Genomic DNA, 17955 nt, shown 5'->3' with positions numbered 1-17955 from the left:
AAACTGTACTGTGATTGATTTCTTGTAAGAAAGGAGGAACCCCTCATCTGTTACCAGTTTAAGTCAGTATTTCTAGAAATTAGTACCTTTAAAGTATCACAGTAGTTGGGGAAGGAAAACATCCTTTTGGTTATTAAATTCACCTTTACTTTCAGGAGAAGAGCTACATAGGTTTGCATAGGTTAACTTGTATTTTACTGATACTGCAACTGACTGTAGTGAAACAGACATCTACAAAGACAGCTGTGATCTCCACATAACAAAGAGAAAGAAAAGGCAAAAACCACACAGAACAACAGTGACTTTCATCTAATATATACAAGTATTTTTTCACTATAATTATCAGGAACACATATTAGAACAAACCCCTAATAACGTGCTATTTCTCTTTGGTGCTCCAAATGCTTTACCACTTTGATACAGCTGGCTGACAGACTGGGGACCTGGGAATAGGAAGCCTAATCACTTGCCAAATATCCCACAACCGAGTGACATGACCAAGCACTGTTTCTGAACACTTGACGATCTGTTTTCAATCTGTCAAATGCCAATGAGAAACACCTGGAGACCTTTTCTTTTTTTCCCAGGCATTCTAGGACCTTTAAAAGGTTCTTTTTTTTTCTTAAGAATAGCAGTAGTTAAGAAAACTGCTCTCCCACCAGGCTAGAAAATGCCACTCTATCAATAGACAACTCATCATTAACAACTGGTTTAAGACATATTAATGGGCTAGTTTTGACTGAAGTACACACAGCAATAAGCTACATCAGACTACCAAAGTGATGAAAGAGCCAAATCATTCCCAGTTCACACCAGAGAAAAAAGACATTTCTGATGCTGGTCAGTGATTCAGTTACTTTTCCCAGCTGAAAATTTTTGTATAGGCTGAACTTGACCCAAGCGAGAGCACCCAGACTAAGCAATAAACAAATATAATGCAGAAATAGTCCCCTTCCTGTGATAAAAAGACACTGCTACACTGCTTCAGTGAGCCATGATGTGATGAGCATCTTCTGTGCCTAATGGTGTATGAAAAGCCAGAACAGGAAGAAGAAAATGTCTTGCAGAAAATGCAGCTAATTCCACTTAATCCCATGTACTAACATAATTCTTAACTGAAGTAGCCTCTCATCCACCTGAAAGGAGAACTAAGGCATGGAGAAGGACTGGCCAGCTTCATGCACCCATGCTGCATGAAGTTTCACTGGGAGTGACAAAAGCACAGTTTCTGTCACATTGAATCAGTGTTGAATCACAACTGCGTGGTTTTTAGTTAAAGTACCCACCTGCTCATTATGAAAAAAAAAAAGAAAAAATTGTATGTCAAACCTACAGCAAAATCAAGGTTCTGAAAGGACATGTCTAATACTCTCAGAAATACCTTCATTTTTATGTGTCATCTGCAAGATATATAACGCAGCTAAACAATGTTTTAAGCAAGGTTTCCTGGTTCACTTTTCAGCTGCCAGTCTGAGAGGTTTCTGAACTGGGAATTTTAGCAAACACTGGACATGCAGAGAAAGACCAAGAGAAAAAGCTCCTGTTGGAAAACATCAGTGATACAAAACTTGTAAAGGCCCAAAGCTCCAAGAGGAGCACTTCCCAGCTGGACAGCAGCTATTGCACAGAAAGCCAGTACTGGATATCAGAAACCTGTACAATTAGAACTTCCCTTCTTGTGCTGTGTCTGGCCTTTCTAGTTCATGTTCCTTGAAACTACTGGCAAGTCAAATTCCTCTTGTGTCCTCCCTGAAGCTCCTGGTAAGTCTTAATAAAGACAACCCCTACTCCCTCCCACCCCAAACACTCCTGACTCAAGAGCCAAACCTCTGCCCTAAAGGCCTATTCCAAGTGGTCCAACTTCTCAACAGAGGGATGCGACTTCTCAAAATATTAAACTCTGCAACTCTGCAAGCTTGCCTCCCAAGTTAAGAGACTGCATTTTCATATGAAATCTGACTTTCTCTTTGTAAAACACTTCAGTGGTGTCACAGCTATCTTTATCAGGAAACTGGGCTCCAAGACACTCTGTAACACCAAGATCTCTGTAACACAGACATGAATTCTGCACTGTAACATTTACCATGGCAGAGAAACTCTCCTTTGAGACTTAACAAGAGTGACAAGCAACAAAGCTCTGCTTTCTGGGTGTTCAGGAGCAAGCTGCACTCTTCTTCAACATACAATTTAAAAGTCTCCTGAGGAAAAGGAGAAACCTGTTCTGCAGTCTACAGTAGAAAATACTTTACTGCACTTTAGATCCATCTTATCCATAGCAAAGATTCAATTTAGGTAAGTATCTCTTCTCCCTTTCACACAATTTATGGGAAGCCCATAAAATGTATTATCTGTGTCTGGTTTGGCTGTCACCTCAATTCTCATGTTTTAAGTGTGCCCACACATGTCCCTTTATTTCCTTTTCCCAGTAATGGAATATGTCCTAAAGAGTAGAGCACAGCCCACCTCCTGACCCCAGTGCATGAAATAAGAGATTCTGTCTCTACAGGGACCATCTTCACTGGAGGTCTGGGAGCACACAGCTTTTTACTCAATTCAAATCCTCCTGCCATGGGCAGGGACACCTTCCACTAGACCAAATTGCTCAAAGCCCTGTCCAATCTGGCCTTCAGCACTTCTAGGACGGGGCATCCACAACTTCTCTGAGCACCCTGTTCCAGTTCCTCACCATACTCACAGGAAAAAAATTCTTCCTAATATCCAAAATAAATCAACCCTTATACAGTGTGAAGTCATTGCCCTTGTCCTGTCACTCCATGCCCTTGTAACAAGTCCCTCTCCAGCTCTCTTGCAGCCCCTTTAGGAAGGTTCTGTAAGGTCTCCTTGGAGCCTTCTCTTCTCCAGGCAGAACAGCCCCAACTTTCTCAGCCTGTCTTCAGAAGGGAGGTGCTCCAGTCCCCTTACCAACTTTGTGGCCTCCTCTGGACACATTTCAACGATTTCATTCAACCAAGAAATTAATGTCCACTTGTCAAACATTTCCAGAGTGCAATCTTGCAGGTTATGGCAGGCAGCATCCTTCTTCAATAGCACTGACATTAATGCTGCTTCAGAGGCCTTGCTCAATTTGCCATGGTACCTGGGCACTCAGATAAGGCTCCTGCAGCTCCCCCAGCCCACTCCTAGGTGGGCTCTATCCATGTCTTCTTCAAACTCTGGGATACAAATGAACACCAAAGTCATTCTCCATTTCTTAAAAAGTTATAGGACCGCACAGGGCAAGAGTTCCTTTGTCAAGGGTTGGGGAAAGGGCTTCATGAACTTCCCACACAAATGCCACAATTCTTATGTTTGCAATTCCTGACATATTTAGATGAAAGGCGCTAAAGAGCTTTCAAGTCAAATATTTTTAATTAAACTTGAACACATACATGCAAGTAGAAACAAGTACAAACATTAAGCAAAGTTGGTTGATAAGGTTACATTATCAAACAACAATCATCTCAATCAGTATTTTTTTTCCATATTTAGAACTCCATATTCATCTCACACTTCCCAGTTGCTTGAAACATGACCGAAGTTGTCTATCTTCCATTTCCATCTTGGTTTTTGCAATCCAAGGACATTTTTTTGTGACAGGCTTTTCAAACAGAAGAACTTGCCAGCTCTTTTTTCAAGCTCTTCATACGAAGCATTTCAGGTTTTCAGGAATTAGGATCACTTTCAAGATACTGCTTGTAATGCAACAGGGAAAACCAAGATTTTAATGTATTTTTATCTATATATGCATTTATGAAAAAACCCTCATTGTGCAGCTTTCCACAGAGATAAAGATTGGTGTGTTCTTGGTGCAGCATAAGAACCAGCATTTTCAGGCCTTTGGGACAGACACACAGCTCTCTGAGCATGGCAGGACATTTTCTGGCTAAGAGAGAAATCATCCAACAACAACATAAGATGACAATAACACAGAGATTTTATGATATTGTAATTTACCACAGAACCTCCAACTAAATATAAAATGTGTTCAGCACATATTTCATATGATCTTTAGATATCTATGGTTATAGCTGGTACAAACCTGTTCTTCCAGGACTAAAACAACTCTGAATATACTGACGTAAGGAATTCAATTACGTTTGGTACTAGAATTCTTAACAGACAGATTGATAACAGAGAGCCCAAAGAGCACCACAAACAGCCAAGGTGTTAATAAACATGACTCATCAAGAGAGAATGAAAGATATTAGAGCTCAGAAACAGTAAAGCTATCCTGAAAAAGGAGAGAGAAATTCTTCCCCATCTCTCTTCAAGTATAATACAAATAGTCAGAAATTCAAAATTATAGCAAGAAAATGTAATTTGGTCACTAAGAAAATTCTTCTAAATATACACATTTGATATTGGAATAGATGACCTGGGAAATCTGCAATAATAAGATCTCAGAAAAATGTTGGACAAATCTGTCAGGAATACTACAGAGTTCATCCCCTCCTTTCAAGACAAATTACTTCAACAGTCTTTTCACCCTTATTTTCTATAATTTTATGATCACATTTTCAAGTAATTTATTAGGGTGTTTCTTTCCTACACTCTCATTGACTTTATACTTACAAGTAACTTTAGGATTGCCTTCAGGCTCCTCAGCAAGCCCAGCAAGTCTCAGATGCTTTATCAGTAAAATTTACAAGTATGAATACTCAGTGAATACACTGAGCTCTTGTATCTGAAAAGGACAGCTCTGAGGAAACACCACAAAAACAAAGCACACAGGATTCATTGAAAAATATCTGGGCCTCCTTGGAAAAAATTAAACCAAGAACAAAACCAAAAACAAAACAACAAAAAAAAAAACCCCTCAAAAATCCCCAAAACCCACTCCCCTTCCCCCGCAAAAAAACCCAATCCAAAACCAAACCAGCAACAAAAAAATTCTAAGTCCATGTGCAAAATACTGCCTATTTTTCCAGGAACATAACATTTAAAGGAGTAATTAAAATGGAAAATTATTCCCTTTACTGCCATTCCTGTGTAAATTATATGTATATTAGAAAGGGATGGGCAAAGTATTGGGGGGGAGGTGAAGGGTGGGATTTATTTAAAAAGTAAAAAAGCATCAACAGACAAAATCATTACTGACAGTACCTAACGTGTCACCTTGATACACAGACTTAGTCTGACATACTGAAAATGCTGAATCATTTTCTACTTTCATTTCCTGAAGCAGAGAAATTGTAAATTAAGGCATCTTATGTATCAGGAAAGCTGAACAAGTTAAAATATTCTTGGAATTTACATGGCAGTTCTTAAAATTCCAAAAGTAAAACCTTCTCACAAAAGAATACTGTGGAAACATGAAAGACCATTTTGTCTTCTAAAGACCCAAGGGATATTTCTACCTGCAAGTCAGAGATTTTCAGGAGCACTGCTGTGCCCAGCAACACAAACAGACAAAAGCTCAGCCTGGTAAAGACACTGTCCTCAGGAAAAGGAGCCATTCTCTTCTGACTGTACCCCACAGTTCTCACCAACACACCACAGTGCTTAAATGTTGCACAAAAAAACATCAGCAGCAACACCAAACCACTGAATCCTGGTTCTACAGATGGCCCTACTGAACTAATAACAGTCCTTGTTACCTGGTTCTGGTTTAGGCCAGCTTGGTCTAGAGGGAGTGAGTTAGAACAGCTCTGGCCTGGAGCAGCTCCTTCAGCTGAGAGCTCCCCAGTGGTGCTGTGCAACAGGAGAGACTTGCCAGGTCTTTACTTGAAGCCAGGAAGCTCCAAAAGGAACCTGCATTCTGTCTGATCATGAGCCATCTCACTTGTACAAATATATTCAAAACATCTCTGCACAAAAGAGCCCAGGAAAGGAGTACAAGGAATTAAAGAGCAAGGCCAGGGATGCTTAGCTGCAGGATAGAGCCAGTGCACACAGATAAGAGATACCAGCAACCCTTTGGCCAAAGGCAGGAGTAAGAGGAAGCACTATTACATGCTAAGGAGAATGGCTAGGGAAAATGAGATTTGGCTTTTGTGTTTAGTGCTCAGGCAAAAGTTGTGAAAACAAATTAAGCATGTGGCAGGACTAAAGCAGTGGAAACTAAGTATGATCTCCAATCGTGGTAGTAATTGGAGCCCAAGCACCTTTTAACTCTTATTTTAAATCCTGTCAAAAACTGACTAGATGATTGTCTGTCCTGATGTTCAATTTATATTTTTTTTTCCTTGTGTGGTCAAAGAAATAAAGTCACCGATTCAGTTTGTCACTAACTGATTAAAAATTAATCAATTATATTGATCAGTGTTAACAGTTAATTGCAATGCTTGCTTTCACTCTCCCACAGCTGGAAGGAAACTTAAGAACATGAAAACAGTGACAAAGGCTACATGTAAAGAACCTGCTTCACCTTGCTGAAACCTCAGTATCTGAAAGTGAAGGAGGACGGAGTAAATCTGCTTCTGTACACAATTAAAGAGGAGTTACACATGCATTTAATTAAGCCAATTGCTCTTGCTTACCATGACACTTATCTGAAACAAATCATTAATGGTCTTCTGAAATAGAGCACGTGATAAAAACAATTTCATTGTGAATGCTGCTGTGGGCACTGATAACTATTTGTTATGAGGAGCTGTATACAGTTGTGACTGGCATTGTTTTGTTTCATCACATAATAAAAAGGTGTGCATGACTGCTTTATTCAATTATGCATGAAGCACAAACCTGTCATACCTCTTGCAGGCCACTGGGATTCCTGCAGACATACTTATATATAAATATTTTTAGCTCAACAGAGTTAATTCCTTTCAGTTTCCTGTACTTTATTCTTCTGTACTTAAGTTACCATGTCTGAGGAATTAGAACTGAGAACAACCTGACATGCAGGATGTCTATGTAGTCAATAATGTCCTGTATGTTAATATTTGAAAGACCATACAGTCATTATGCAACTCACAACTCTGAGTGCAATTAAGTTTTATGAACTGTAGACAAACATTCATAAAAAGTAGTTAAGACTTTGTCATGTAACTTCCTCCCCATTTCTAGAGAGTAAAGCCTAGCCTCCAAGGCCTTGTTCAGTCCCTGTTACACTGTTTTTTGTTTTCCCTATAAAATTCTCCAAATAATTTTAAAAGCATTCTTCCAGAAAAACACCTCCAATGTGCTGCTACATCACATCATTCTTTCCTCCTCAGCATAAACCCAAGGACAGACTTCAAACACTGACAACATGATCTCCATGTCCCCTAATCTTAGTTTCTTTAGAGCCCTAACACTTAACTTGTCTTTTCATTAAGACAGAATAAATTTGATTGAGAGACTTTCTCACCAAAAAAACAGATTTTAAATAGGCACACCGTCATCACGACCATCATTGTGAGTCCTCCACACCAGTGCTCAAGGGACACACTGCAGATAAAAGACCCCTCATCAAGAGATAAGGAATCTCATTTAGATGCAGAAGTGAAATGGTAACGTTTTAAACCCAGCCTGTAACAGAAAACACCCCCCTCCAACACACTGCTTCAATTGGTTCTTAACATCCCTCCTCAGAAAATAAAAACCATCTTCCACTGAGTAGAAACCATACTAAGACCAACAACTGCACACAACTAAATCAGGTGGCCTCACTTACCAAATAAGCAGGTCCTTTTGAACCAAACCTTAATAATTAATAGTTAAGTCACCTAAATTCTTTTCTCTGAGCAATTATCAGACCTATCAACCTTAAGCAAAAGGAGCTCAACTCAGCACTCTTTCAGATTTCAGACTCCAAGTTACAACTTAAAAGAAAGGAGTATTTCAATATGATTTCATTGGTAACTGCCTGGCAGTAAAGCATTACAGGAAACACTAACTGTTTAATATCTGCTAATAAATTACAGTTCTGAAAATAAAATATATAGACTATTAGGTACACTAAACCTGTTACTTCCCTCACCAGCTCAGGCCCATCTTTTATTTCGGGATTACACAGAGTCAACCACACAGAAACAAACCACGAGGAGACACAGAGATGAGACGAGCCTTGTACACTTACCCCTCCTGACAACTTAATCACCCTGACTTTGCTGCCGCCATGGGGCCCATCACTAGCACTGTTTGTCCGCTGCATCACAGTCCTTTTCACCCCTGGCTTCTGCTCCTGGGGCCTGCCGGGGACCGAGGCCGCGCGCGCTGCCTGCGCCGTGGGCAGCGCCGCCGCGGCCGCTTTGCTCTGTAACACTTTCTGGGCTGCCTGAGGCTGACTCGCAGGGATCGTTCTAGTTTGCCTCAGCTGCTTCACTGGCTTCATCTGCTGTCCTTGGTACTGCCCGTCCCCTGCGCCCTGGGGGAAGTCTGTGGGTTTGGGGTGGATGTTTGCGACTACCGAGTCTTGCTTTCTAACAAGGAGTCTGCTTTTCACGTTGTGCCTGGTCTGCAAGCCGGAGTGGGGGATGTAGGGGCTGCCGTTGGTGGGGAACTCGGAGGAGTCCTCCTCGTGCTGCATGTAGGACTGCTGGGAGCAGGGCTGCTGCTGCTGCTGCTGCTGGGCAAGTCTCTCCAGCAACTCTCTCTTCCTGGCCCCAGCCTGCTGCTGCCGTCTCAGCTCCTTCTGCTTCAGGATCTCCTCTCTCAGGCGCTTCTGCTCTTCTATCTTCAAACGGTACAACCGAGTTTCTTCATCTTCGTCTGGGTACTACAAAGGAAAAACCAAATGAATTTATAAAATTCTAAACAGATGCCCAGCTTGCTCAAAACAACACAAAACTGTTTCAGATGTAGAGCATTTTAAATTTTCCCTGATACCAAAGCAAGGCTGTTAGTGGAGTGTATCTGCTGCTAGGGTTTATTTGCTATTCATTACAGACAAATAGCTCAAATCTGGTTTAGGACTTAGATATACTACTTCCTAGACAGAAAAGCTTTAATACCACTTGAGAAATCTGATCAGAATACAAAAAAAAAATTAATAAAAAAAGTTTGACAAATTGGAATTAATTTAAAAGTTTCCAAAACCAATTAAACTATTAATATAATTCAAGATATCAAAATATGTTTCAAATGGAAGGTAACAATACTGAGGCAACCCACTGTCACACAGGTTTTATCTTGCTCTTTTCTGACAAAGTAACAAAAGGTAGGGTGGTAAATGACCTGAAAGGCCCTGATTAGAACTATTGATTTTTCTCACAGAATTTTAAGCCTGATCTCAAACTCATTTGTCACACAATAATTGGTTATAATGAACAGCACAAGTCAATCTCTCTGACCTTGAACTCATGCACTCTCTTCAGAATCAAAATGTTGCCAAATGCAGTGTTGGAATATTAATGGTATATAGAGAATGCCTTTAATATTCCAGCCCTGGGCCTCTCTGAAAGTACTACACACCATCAAATAACCTTCCTAAAGATTCCTGAACTCTGGCAGAACGGGTTCTTATGAAAAGCTGTATAAATGGACAAGAGTCAAGGAAATGCAGATTCTCATCATCCTGGAAAAGAAATCAAATGGCTCTTGCAATAAAATCACGTATATTTTTCAAAATTAGGAAGCATACCTTTTTATTATATTATTTCTCTCTTTTTAACCATTTCAAATATTAAGTTAGACTTATAGAGAATGCTTACAAATGATAATGAGCACAAAATTCTACTCAAGATGTATCAAATCACTCCTAACAACAACCTCTTCAAATAATGACACAAGCTGGTAAATTAATGCATAGAGTGCTAAAATATTTCTCAAAAACTGGGAATCTGTGACAAACCTTTATGTATCTTGCACCAACTGGGTACAAACTGGTTTTGACACAACTGCCATTTTTTGAACATATGTGACCCAAATGCATGACTTGAAGGTTTGGGGTTTTTTAAGTGCTTTTAATCCTAGTGCACCTAGAATCCTTCCCAACCCAGGAAAAACCCAGCAGAACAGATTCAGCCATAATGTTGGTTCATGGATGTGACAGCCCTGCAGAGTCAGATTTGCAGTCACAGCACCCAGATGGACAAATCCTGAATGCTTGTTTCCTTCATCTGTAGCTGCTTCTTTCCCTGAGCAGGTATTGACAGGGATTATTCTCACAGTTACTAAAAACCAGCTCATTGTCTCAAATTACAAGTCCAATTACAAGCATCTGATTAGAAGCTAAAACAGTGGCTAAATAAGACTAACCAAATTGCATTTTTGAAATCTATATTTATTTTTTAATTGTAGTTGTAGTTCAGGGATGAGCTCTAACACAGTTCTTTGCATGAGAATGGTACATCCACCTTGAAGTTCCTATCTTTATACTTGTGGAACATGATGGTGGTCATTAATAATCACTGTGACAACTGAATTAAAGCTCTATGATGACACATGGTACAGAAACATACTTCTAGAGGAGGAAACCCAGATACTTCATCTGGTATTGGCTACTGGAGATGCTGGATTCCCTTATGAAATACAGGGAAAGATTAAGACCCTTAAATAAGAATAGCTTGCAAAGGATGAGAAAACACATAAGCTCCAGCTAGGAGGAGGATGTGCTGTTATGCAGATCCTGATGAAATTAATAAAATTTTCAGTAATTTTCAGAGACACTAAGTATCACAATTACCACTGTTGTTCAGAGGGAAAACTTGTTTCATTGAATTAATTAGTTTATTCATCTGCTTTGGTTTAGATTGCAATAGTCTACAATTTATTTAAACAAGCCTGAGAGATGCCATAAGCCAATACCAAGTTAACTTTTGGAGGCAGTCCTGTAATTTTTTTTCCCCTTATATTCAATTGGAACATTTCAGCTTGAGTCTTCAGGAGACCACCACTTCTACCGGTGCCCTTTATTATGAGGGATTTGCCTGCTCATTTTATCACCTAACAAGTTCTGAAGGCCTTGGGAGACAGAGATCACAATGTAGCAGGCTTAGAACAACAACTCAAAGGTTGCACACAGCACAGAGATGTGTGCTTTGCAGCACACTCAAATGAGTCCTGCCAGCACACAAGCAAGGAACATCCCAAGGGACTCTGACTAATACATCCCTGCAACAGCCCTTGGACAGATACACTATGCCATGAGTCCAGCTATGCCAGAATTAAACACAGAAAGATGTCTGACATAAACTATACATAAACTCAATTACCAACACACATGCAGTTCAAAGAAAGCCTAGTAGAATATTTAGGCATTTTGACCTCAAATATAATCTGAAACTTTCCTTTCTGGAACTAGACTAAAGAAATTAGTAATGATCCTAGGAAGTCAATCCCCTCTTAAAAGTTAAAATCAAGCATCAAGAGAACTGAGGTTATATGACAACTGCAGATCAGTCTGTTAACAGGCCAGAGGTAGACCTAAATCCTTCAAAAGCAAGGTACTACTACTAGTGTTAAATTCTAAACAAAATACCCCCACAGCTGGAGGAAGATAATATGAAGACCCTGTGATGATTAACAGACTATTTCCATTAGAAGTCAGCTTTCATGATTAATTAATTTTTTCAATTTAGCTGTACAATGGCCCGAAAGTACAGATTGAGAAGGACAGCAAATTCCTTATCAGGATGAAAACAGGGGCAGTTAAATCCCCTTCTCCTCAGCTTTAAGAGCACCTTGTGTACACCATTCTAGAGACTGGGGGTATATATGAGATGCACAGTACATATAAATGACCTAGAGTATGTAGTAAGGACATTCAGCATATGGAACAGGCAAGATATATATGAGATGCACAGTACATATAAATGACCTAGAGTATGTAGTAAGGACATTCAGCATATGGAACAGGCAAGATAGGGTCAAGATGAACACAGGACATAATGCCTATTGCTAATGACTTCCATCCCATTAGTTTAGTAAGCCCAGTATAGATTTCTCCAACAAGCAATAGCACTGCCCAGGAAAAAAATAAATAGGCAAGGCAAGCAAGCATTTTGCCTACAGAATCAACTGGGAGAAAGTACACATCCTCCAAAGTTCAAACCACTGTAATTTTCACATCCTGTATCTGGAAGCAACACTGTCTGTAGGTAAAAAAGCAGAAAAACGTAGAGCAGCCAGCCTTTTCACTAGATAAACTATTAAGCTTCACATGTTTTGGGTAGAAAACTCCCCAACATGAAGAAATGGTACCCTGTACACATATATGGCTCCTCCTTTTACAGGAGGCTGCAGAGTACAAAAGGCCAGACATGCACTTGGTTTTGTGGAGATGGTTTTTTTCTGCCAGGTTTTGAGTTTGTTTTCTTTTCTTTTTAAAGTGGAAATTCTCATCCATCTTTGAACAGCTTTAACACAATGCATTTCACTGAGGTTTGAAGGAAGACTGAGCCTTAGCTGCAGGTTTTTCTTCTCCCTTAAGATCCAAGGCAGTTTTGATGGGAAGCACCAAAAGAAAACCTTACAGGCTGCTTTCCTGAATCTAGCTGAAGAGCACCAGCAAGAAAGAGAAGCAGCAGTCCCACATCCTTCTTCTGGGGATCCTAGAATGGCACTGTTGACTTAGGAAAAGACAGCAAGGACACACTCAAGGGATTAAACTTTATACTGAAATTTAAGTCCTAGTACCAGTAGCTTGCTTTTCATGTAAGTGAATTACAAATAAATAAACCCACACCTTTTCAGAAGTCTGCAGGATTAATTGCCAATTAATAGAACTAAATGCTGAGTCATAAGAACCAGACACTGTTAATATTCTGGTTGGCTCCCAAGGAACAAAAAAGGAATCATGCAACCAGGATCACTTATGTGTCTCAGTCAAATGGGTGCAAGAACAGAGCAATCAAAATGATTTGATCTGTGGCATAAACAAACCTATTTAGCAGGCTTGTCTTTATTTTTTTAATCTGTAACATTAAAAACATAAGAAACTAGAATAATTTGTCTAAAAATTCATACCAATTGTTTGCAAAAGGCACAGTCAGATTCAAATTGCATCATTTGCATGCTTGTGTTCAAACCCACAAAATATCTGAATTAAAGGATACCTACATATACACACTGTACATTTCACATTGCTGATACCATCAGCTCCTGAACCCAAGGAAGGTATGAGACACCCCACAAAGCAGAGGTGCTGTACATCTTGGACAAACAGGGAGAGGGTGAAGAACAAGGTTACAAGTTACTCCAAGAAGCACACTGCCCACTTGCTAATTTCCAACTGGAAACAAAAACTGTGATAAGACTCTTACAAGCACAAGACAGGAGGCACCATTACAAAAATCTGGAAGAGAATATTGCAAGCCTTGTTAGAAAAGACAGCAATGTAAAATCCAACAAAATTTACAATTTACTGGATTTGGAAGAATGGAATACAAAGGTTTTCTTTCAGTACATCAAGGACATGATCCCCAGTGTAAGAACTAACATCAATACACTGATGACTATACAGTGCTCTACGAATTTCCCTCCAGTTCTGAGCTCCAATATCCATTTCTCCTACAGACACATCAGCTTTCTCCATTCTCCCTCTTCTTTAAACTCAAAAATGCTTAATACTGCCTTAATTCCTCTAATCCTAAGCTGACTTCAACAGGAGCAGAATTAGGCCCACATCATCCAGACTTTCCTATTTCAATGACAAAATGCTGTTTCAGACTAAGGATATACAATTTAAATCCTGGAGAGTAAAAGCTATTCTGAACAGGCATTTAAGGTGAGTATTTTGCAGCCTCACAGGAATAGGAACACAAGCATTCCATCAATATACAGTTTTTAATCTTCTATTCACTCACATTGCAAACCTTTCAAATATCTATATTTAGGGTGAGCAAAACCTCTAACAGCCACTATTGCTATTTTTTTGGGGGCTTCCTCAATGATAGGCCACTCATAAATACAGCCACTGACTTTAAGAAGAAAGATGCAAAGAAAAGTCTTAATTTTCCAGTTGAAGACACTTGCAAAATAACTTGCCCGATTCAGTTATGTGCCATACAGCTAGAAAAGGTGACAGAACTTAACTCTTTCTCATCATCATCCATAGCAAAAGAACAGGATGAAGTCAGCTAGATACAAGAAAAACACACAAAAAAAGACTGCAAAACATTACAATTTGCCTAAGGAGAGGTATGCAATAACCAACATTACAAAAACAGTGAAGGGAATTATTAAATGCTTGTAAAAGAACATTTTTAGTACAGCATTCCCATCTGTAAGTGACAATAAGCAGCAGCAGTGACCAAGACCACTGCAGTGGCACAGCAGAAATGGGACAACTGCTACTACACTGTTTGCAGCACCAGGCTCTGTTCCAGGTGTGCTTTGGAAGGACAAAGCTCTGTGAGCACATAGCCACACTCTCCTAATGCCTGCCAAATATAACTACAAGACCTTTACTAGGAGACTTCATTGGTTCCAAGACAACCCTGGTTTTTTTATCCTGCTTTGCAAAAACAGGGATCAGAATTTTATCAATGACAGTTTTGACAGAGAATAAAAATAAAGTTTTATTTCTAATACACCTAGAATTCACACAGGTAAGATTAGGTGGATTTGATAACCAACTAGAGCATGTTTAAAATGGAGACATGTTGACTGCTTTGGGGTTGTTTGTTTCTTTAGTTTTCTATTTAATTAAAAGAAATTTTTAAAATTCTTATCTTTTTTCTAAATACTGCCAGAGATACTTCGGAACTAATGCCTTAATTTTTATATGGCTACACTACAGAGTAACTTCAAGATGTTTTAGATGGGGAGGCCTATGGCTAATTTTTCAAGACTTACCTTACTAATGGCCTGAAATACAAGGCCTCTCTATGAAGCATTTTCTATGACTCAGATTATTCCAAGAGACTAAATTGAGGGGAAAGAGATTACTTAAATATTTTTCCAAAAAAAGGTGAAAATTAAAAGCTAAAAAAGGATTTTTTTTTTTTTCATTTCCATTGAAAAGCAAGTGCACAGGAGGTCAAACACTAATAGCTTTAGGTTTCTTTTGTGCCTCATTTATGGAAATTAGTTATGACCATCCCTAATTCAAGAACAAGATGAAAAGCTAATCATGAGCAGCTTAAAAGGAAGACAGTATTATCACAATTAAAGCTTTCAATGGCTGTTGAAGAAAACCTGGTCCTTGAGACAAGATTCATGGTTAACTATAACTATGAAGATTTACAGTTCTTCACAGAATAGCCTGACAAAGCACACAGGGTGCATTTAGCCATCATGCTCAGGATCTAAAGAGCACCATCAGTCCAATCCTACCCTGTCTCTCAAAGTAACAGAGCTCATGGAGAGTCTTCTCTAGCTTCCAGGAGATCTGTGCAGATCATCTGTTCACATGACACGATCCAGTGGAGCTGAAAACACTGGCATTTGATTTTTCCAATTGTGCACAATACCAGCAGAGCAAACAGCATCACTTTCTCCAAAATGGAAAACTTAAAAGCATCTCCACTTTTTTCCCTTACATGAAAAGGTTTCATAAAAAAGAGATGTTCTTTTTCAAGAGCAAGAAGCTCCCATGGACAGCACAGCTATGATCTCCTGCATGAATGCTCAAGGCCTAGTAGAGACTGAACTGCCTAAAAGAAAACAGCATGAGGAAGACAGATCTCCAAACAGCCTTCTTTTTTCCTTTGAGCCATACAGCATCATACAAAACAACAGAGAAGAGGCTTTCAGACTTAGAAGAATATGATCACCTGAAAATAAATTATAATTCCCAAAGATAAAAATAGGCAAAATGAGTATTTCAGAGACTTGTATCACTGATCGCCTTTACTCAAATTCTGCCTTTTCCTAGTAGAAATTACTCCTTCCCCCACAAAACAAATTCACCACAGCCTTGCCAACCTTCCAGACCTTTTATGTCATTGGAGACTATTTCTGCTGTTACAATAAAAAATACAAGTGTGATTCAGAAGGGAGGCCTCTAGTGGCACCTGAAATATTTGGTGGATAATACATTAAGTGTGCTTTCAATTCATAAATCAGACTAGAACAGTCTTTTAAAGGTGAGAGCTTTGTGGTGGGAGCCTTGTTTCTCGCTGCTTGGTTTTTATACCTTTTGTGAAGGAGCGTCAGGGATGGATGGAGAGACAGATTTCTGAAGCCAGGTCATGGAACTTGTGGTTTATTGTAAAGGGTGTGGGTGCAGGGGCCCTGCTGGGAGCTGCCAGCCACAGCCTGGAGCAGGCCCGAGAGAAGAGAGTGGTAAAGAGGATAAGAGAGAGGATGAGAGGATAAGAGTGTAACAGAGCGAGGTTCTCTTTACAATACAATAAATCTTCTTCTGTGTGGAATATTTTAATTCTCACTAACTAATTTAGTACAATATACAAATCTCATAGCATTTACATACAGCTTATCAGAATCATTACATTACTATACTGTGTAACATTTTAAACTCTAAAAACTACTTTTTGGACTCCTTCTGCTAAGCTAGTATGGTCTGCTCTGACCTTTGGACTTGTCTGCAAGCAGAGGATATTGTTGCATGAGAAGGAGATTGCCTTCAGCCGGCCACACCATTGCTTTCCAGTGGTTCAGTAACTAAGGTATCTCAAAGCTTGCTTTCATGTCAATCTCGCTTATAGTTTCTGTATTCTCAAAATCTTTTGCCAAGCAATCATATTAATAAGGCTTTCCTGTTTCATCTTCCCCAACACTTTTGTTTAACCAAAACAAAAAAAATCCCTTACCTCTGGTTCACATTTTCCTTCCGACTTTGCCTGGCCCACTGGGGTGATTGCTTTAGCTTTCATCTCAGGCCTTCCCTGGGAGTTGGCAGCAGCAGTGCCAGGCTTGGAGGCAGGCAGGGTGCTGGGAATGGGTTTGACCTGGGCAGCAGGGGCGGAGCTGCGGCGGGTGCTGCCCATGTCCATGGCGTGGGCAGGGGCGATGGGCAGCTCGCGCAGGTTGCTGTTCCTGGGAGCGGCCGACTGCAGCTGCTGATTGGAACGCTTGACAATATTCTGGGATGGGGTACTCTGAAAATAACAAAGGAAAAGAATTGCTGACTTCCACCACAAACCAGGCTGAAGTGATTTTGGTTTCACATTTTCCTGATTTAGTTCAGTTTGGGAAAACAAGCTTTGTGAAAAGGCACAATATGTTTAATGTCAGGGAAAAAATACAGAAATGAGAATATTTTAATAACCTTTCTTTCTAATTAAAAGCAAAACTTAATCTCACTTGTTCAACACCATTCTCAGAAACTGGATTCACTGTGTCATTTCCTTTCCTAATCAAAACAATTATGCTAAACTATAGTTTTATTGTCTTGAGCACTGCTCCAGGCTATTGTCCGACCCAACCTACCAAGCAGCAGAATATGTTGCATTGAAGGAAATTCACAAGACAGGAGAGGTATGATCTGAACCTGAAAACTGATCAGCAGTGGTACAGAGAGGCCTTCAAATCAAAAAAGTGTCAACAAAACTGGCCTCCCACACAATCACAGACTACCAGCAATTGTGAAGCCTTATAAAGCAAACCTCTCCTTCACCACCCCTTCATTGCTAGTTCTTGGGCAACTGCAACATCTCCTATTGGACCAAATCAAAAACAACAATGAAGACCAGAGGAGAAAAGAAAGATACACATGGTATTTTTTTAATGCTGATTACAAAATTATCAAGGCAGAAAATTAGCAAGAAATGGTAAAAGGAGGGGAAAGAGCAGGAAAGGAATAAACAGAACTGAAAACTCACGCTAGTGAGGTTTGAAACCTGTGCTTACTCATGGAGGACACTGTTGTACGTGGTACTTACATGCCTTGGCTTCATTGGACCCTGTCGTGGCTGACACTGCATCCTGTTGTTATTTGGCTGCTGCTGTGTGGCTTGCATGTGAGGCCTGAACTGTGGCTGGTTCATGGGCATCAAGGGCTGTGGAGGCCCTTGGAGATGGTGATGTTGCTGCTGCTGCTGGTGATGGTGTTGCTGTTGCTGCTGGTGATGCTGCTGATGAGGCTGAGGTTGTGGCTGAGGCTGTAATGGAGGATGCATGGGACCCTTCATATGAAAAAAAAAAATTTTAGTTTCAAGGTAATAAACTCCAGAAAAGCAGCTCCAG

The 17955-nt window shown here is 39.9% G+C and overlaps 1 protein-coding gene across 5 annotated transcripts in view; it reads right to left on the bottom strand.

The window, feature by feature from the left end:
• Positions 1-17955, bottom strand: part of RBM33 (RNA binding motif protein 33) — a 102846-nt gene that overhangs the window by 24827 nt on the left and 60064 nt on the right. For 4 of the 5 annotated variants that reach the window (XM_050970315.1, XM_050970316.1, XM_050970318.1 and 1 more), the window contains 3 exons: positions 17652-17894; positions 16581-16868; positions 8003-8641 (listed from right to left, as the gene is read on the bottom strand). In XM_050970315.1, the coding sequence (XP_050826272.1) occupies positions 8003-8641; positions 16581-16868; positions 17652-17894 (1170 nt within the window). Of the gene's footprint in view, positions 1-3368; positions 3884-8002; positions 8642-16580; positions 16869-17651; positions 17895-17955 lie in introns of those variants that run through there. The other variant, XM_050970319.1, reaches the window with a different exon arrangement.

The sequence above is a fragment of the Serinus canaria genome, chromosome 2 (assembly GCF_022539315.1).
Source record: "Serinus canaria isolate serCan28SL12 chromosome 2, serCan2020, whole genome shotgun sequence".
Taxonomy (NCBI): Eukaryota; Metazoa; Chordata; class Aves; order Passeriformes; family Fringillidae; genus Serinus; species Serinus canaria.
Note: the sequence above shows the minus strand (reverse complement) of the source record. Positions and strands in the feature narration are given on the sequence as shown.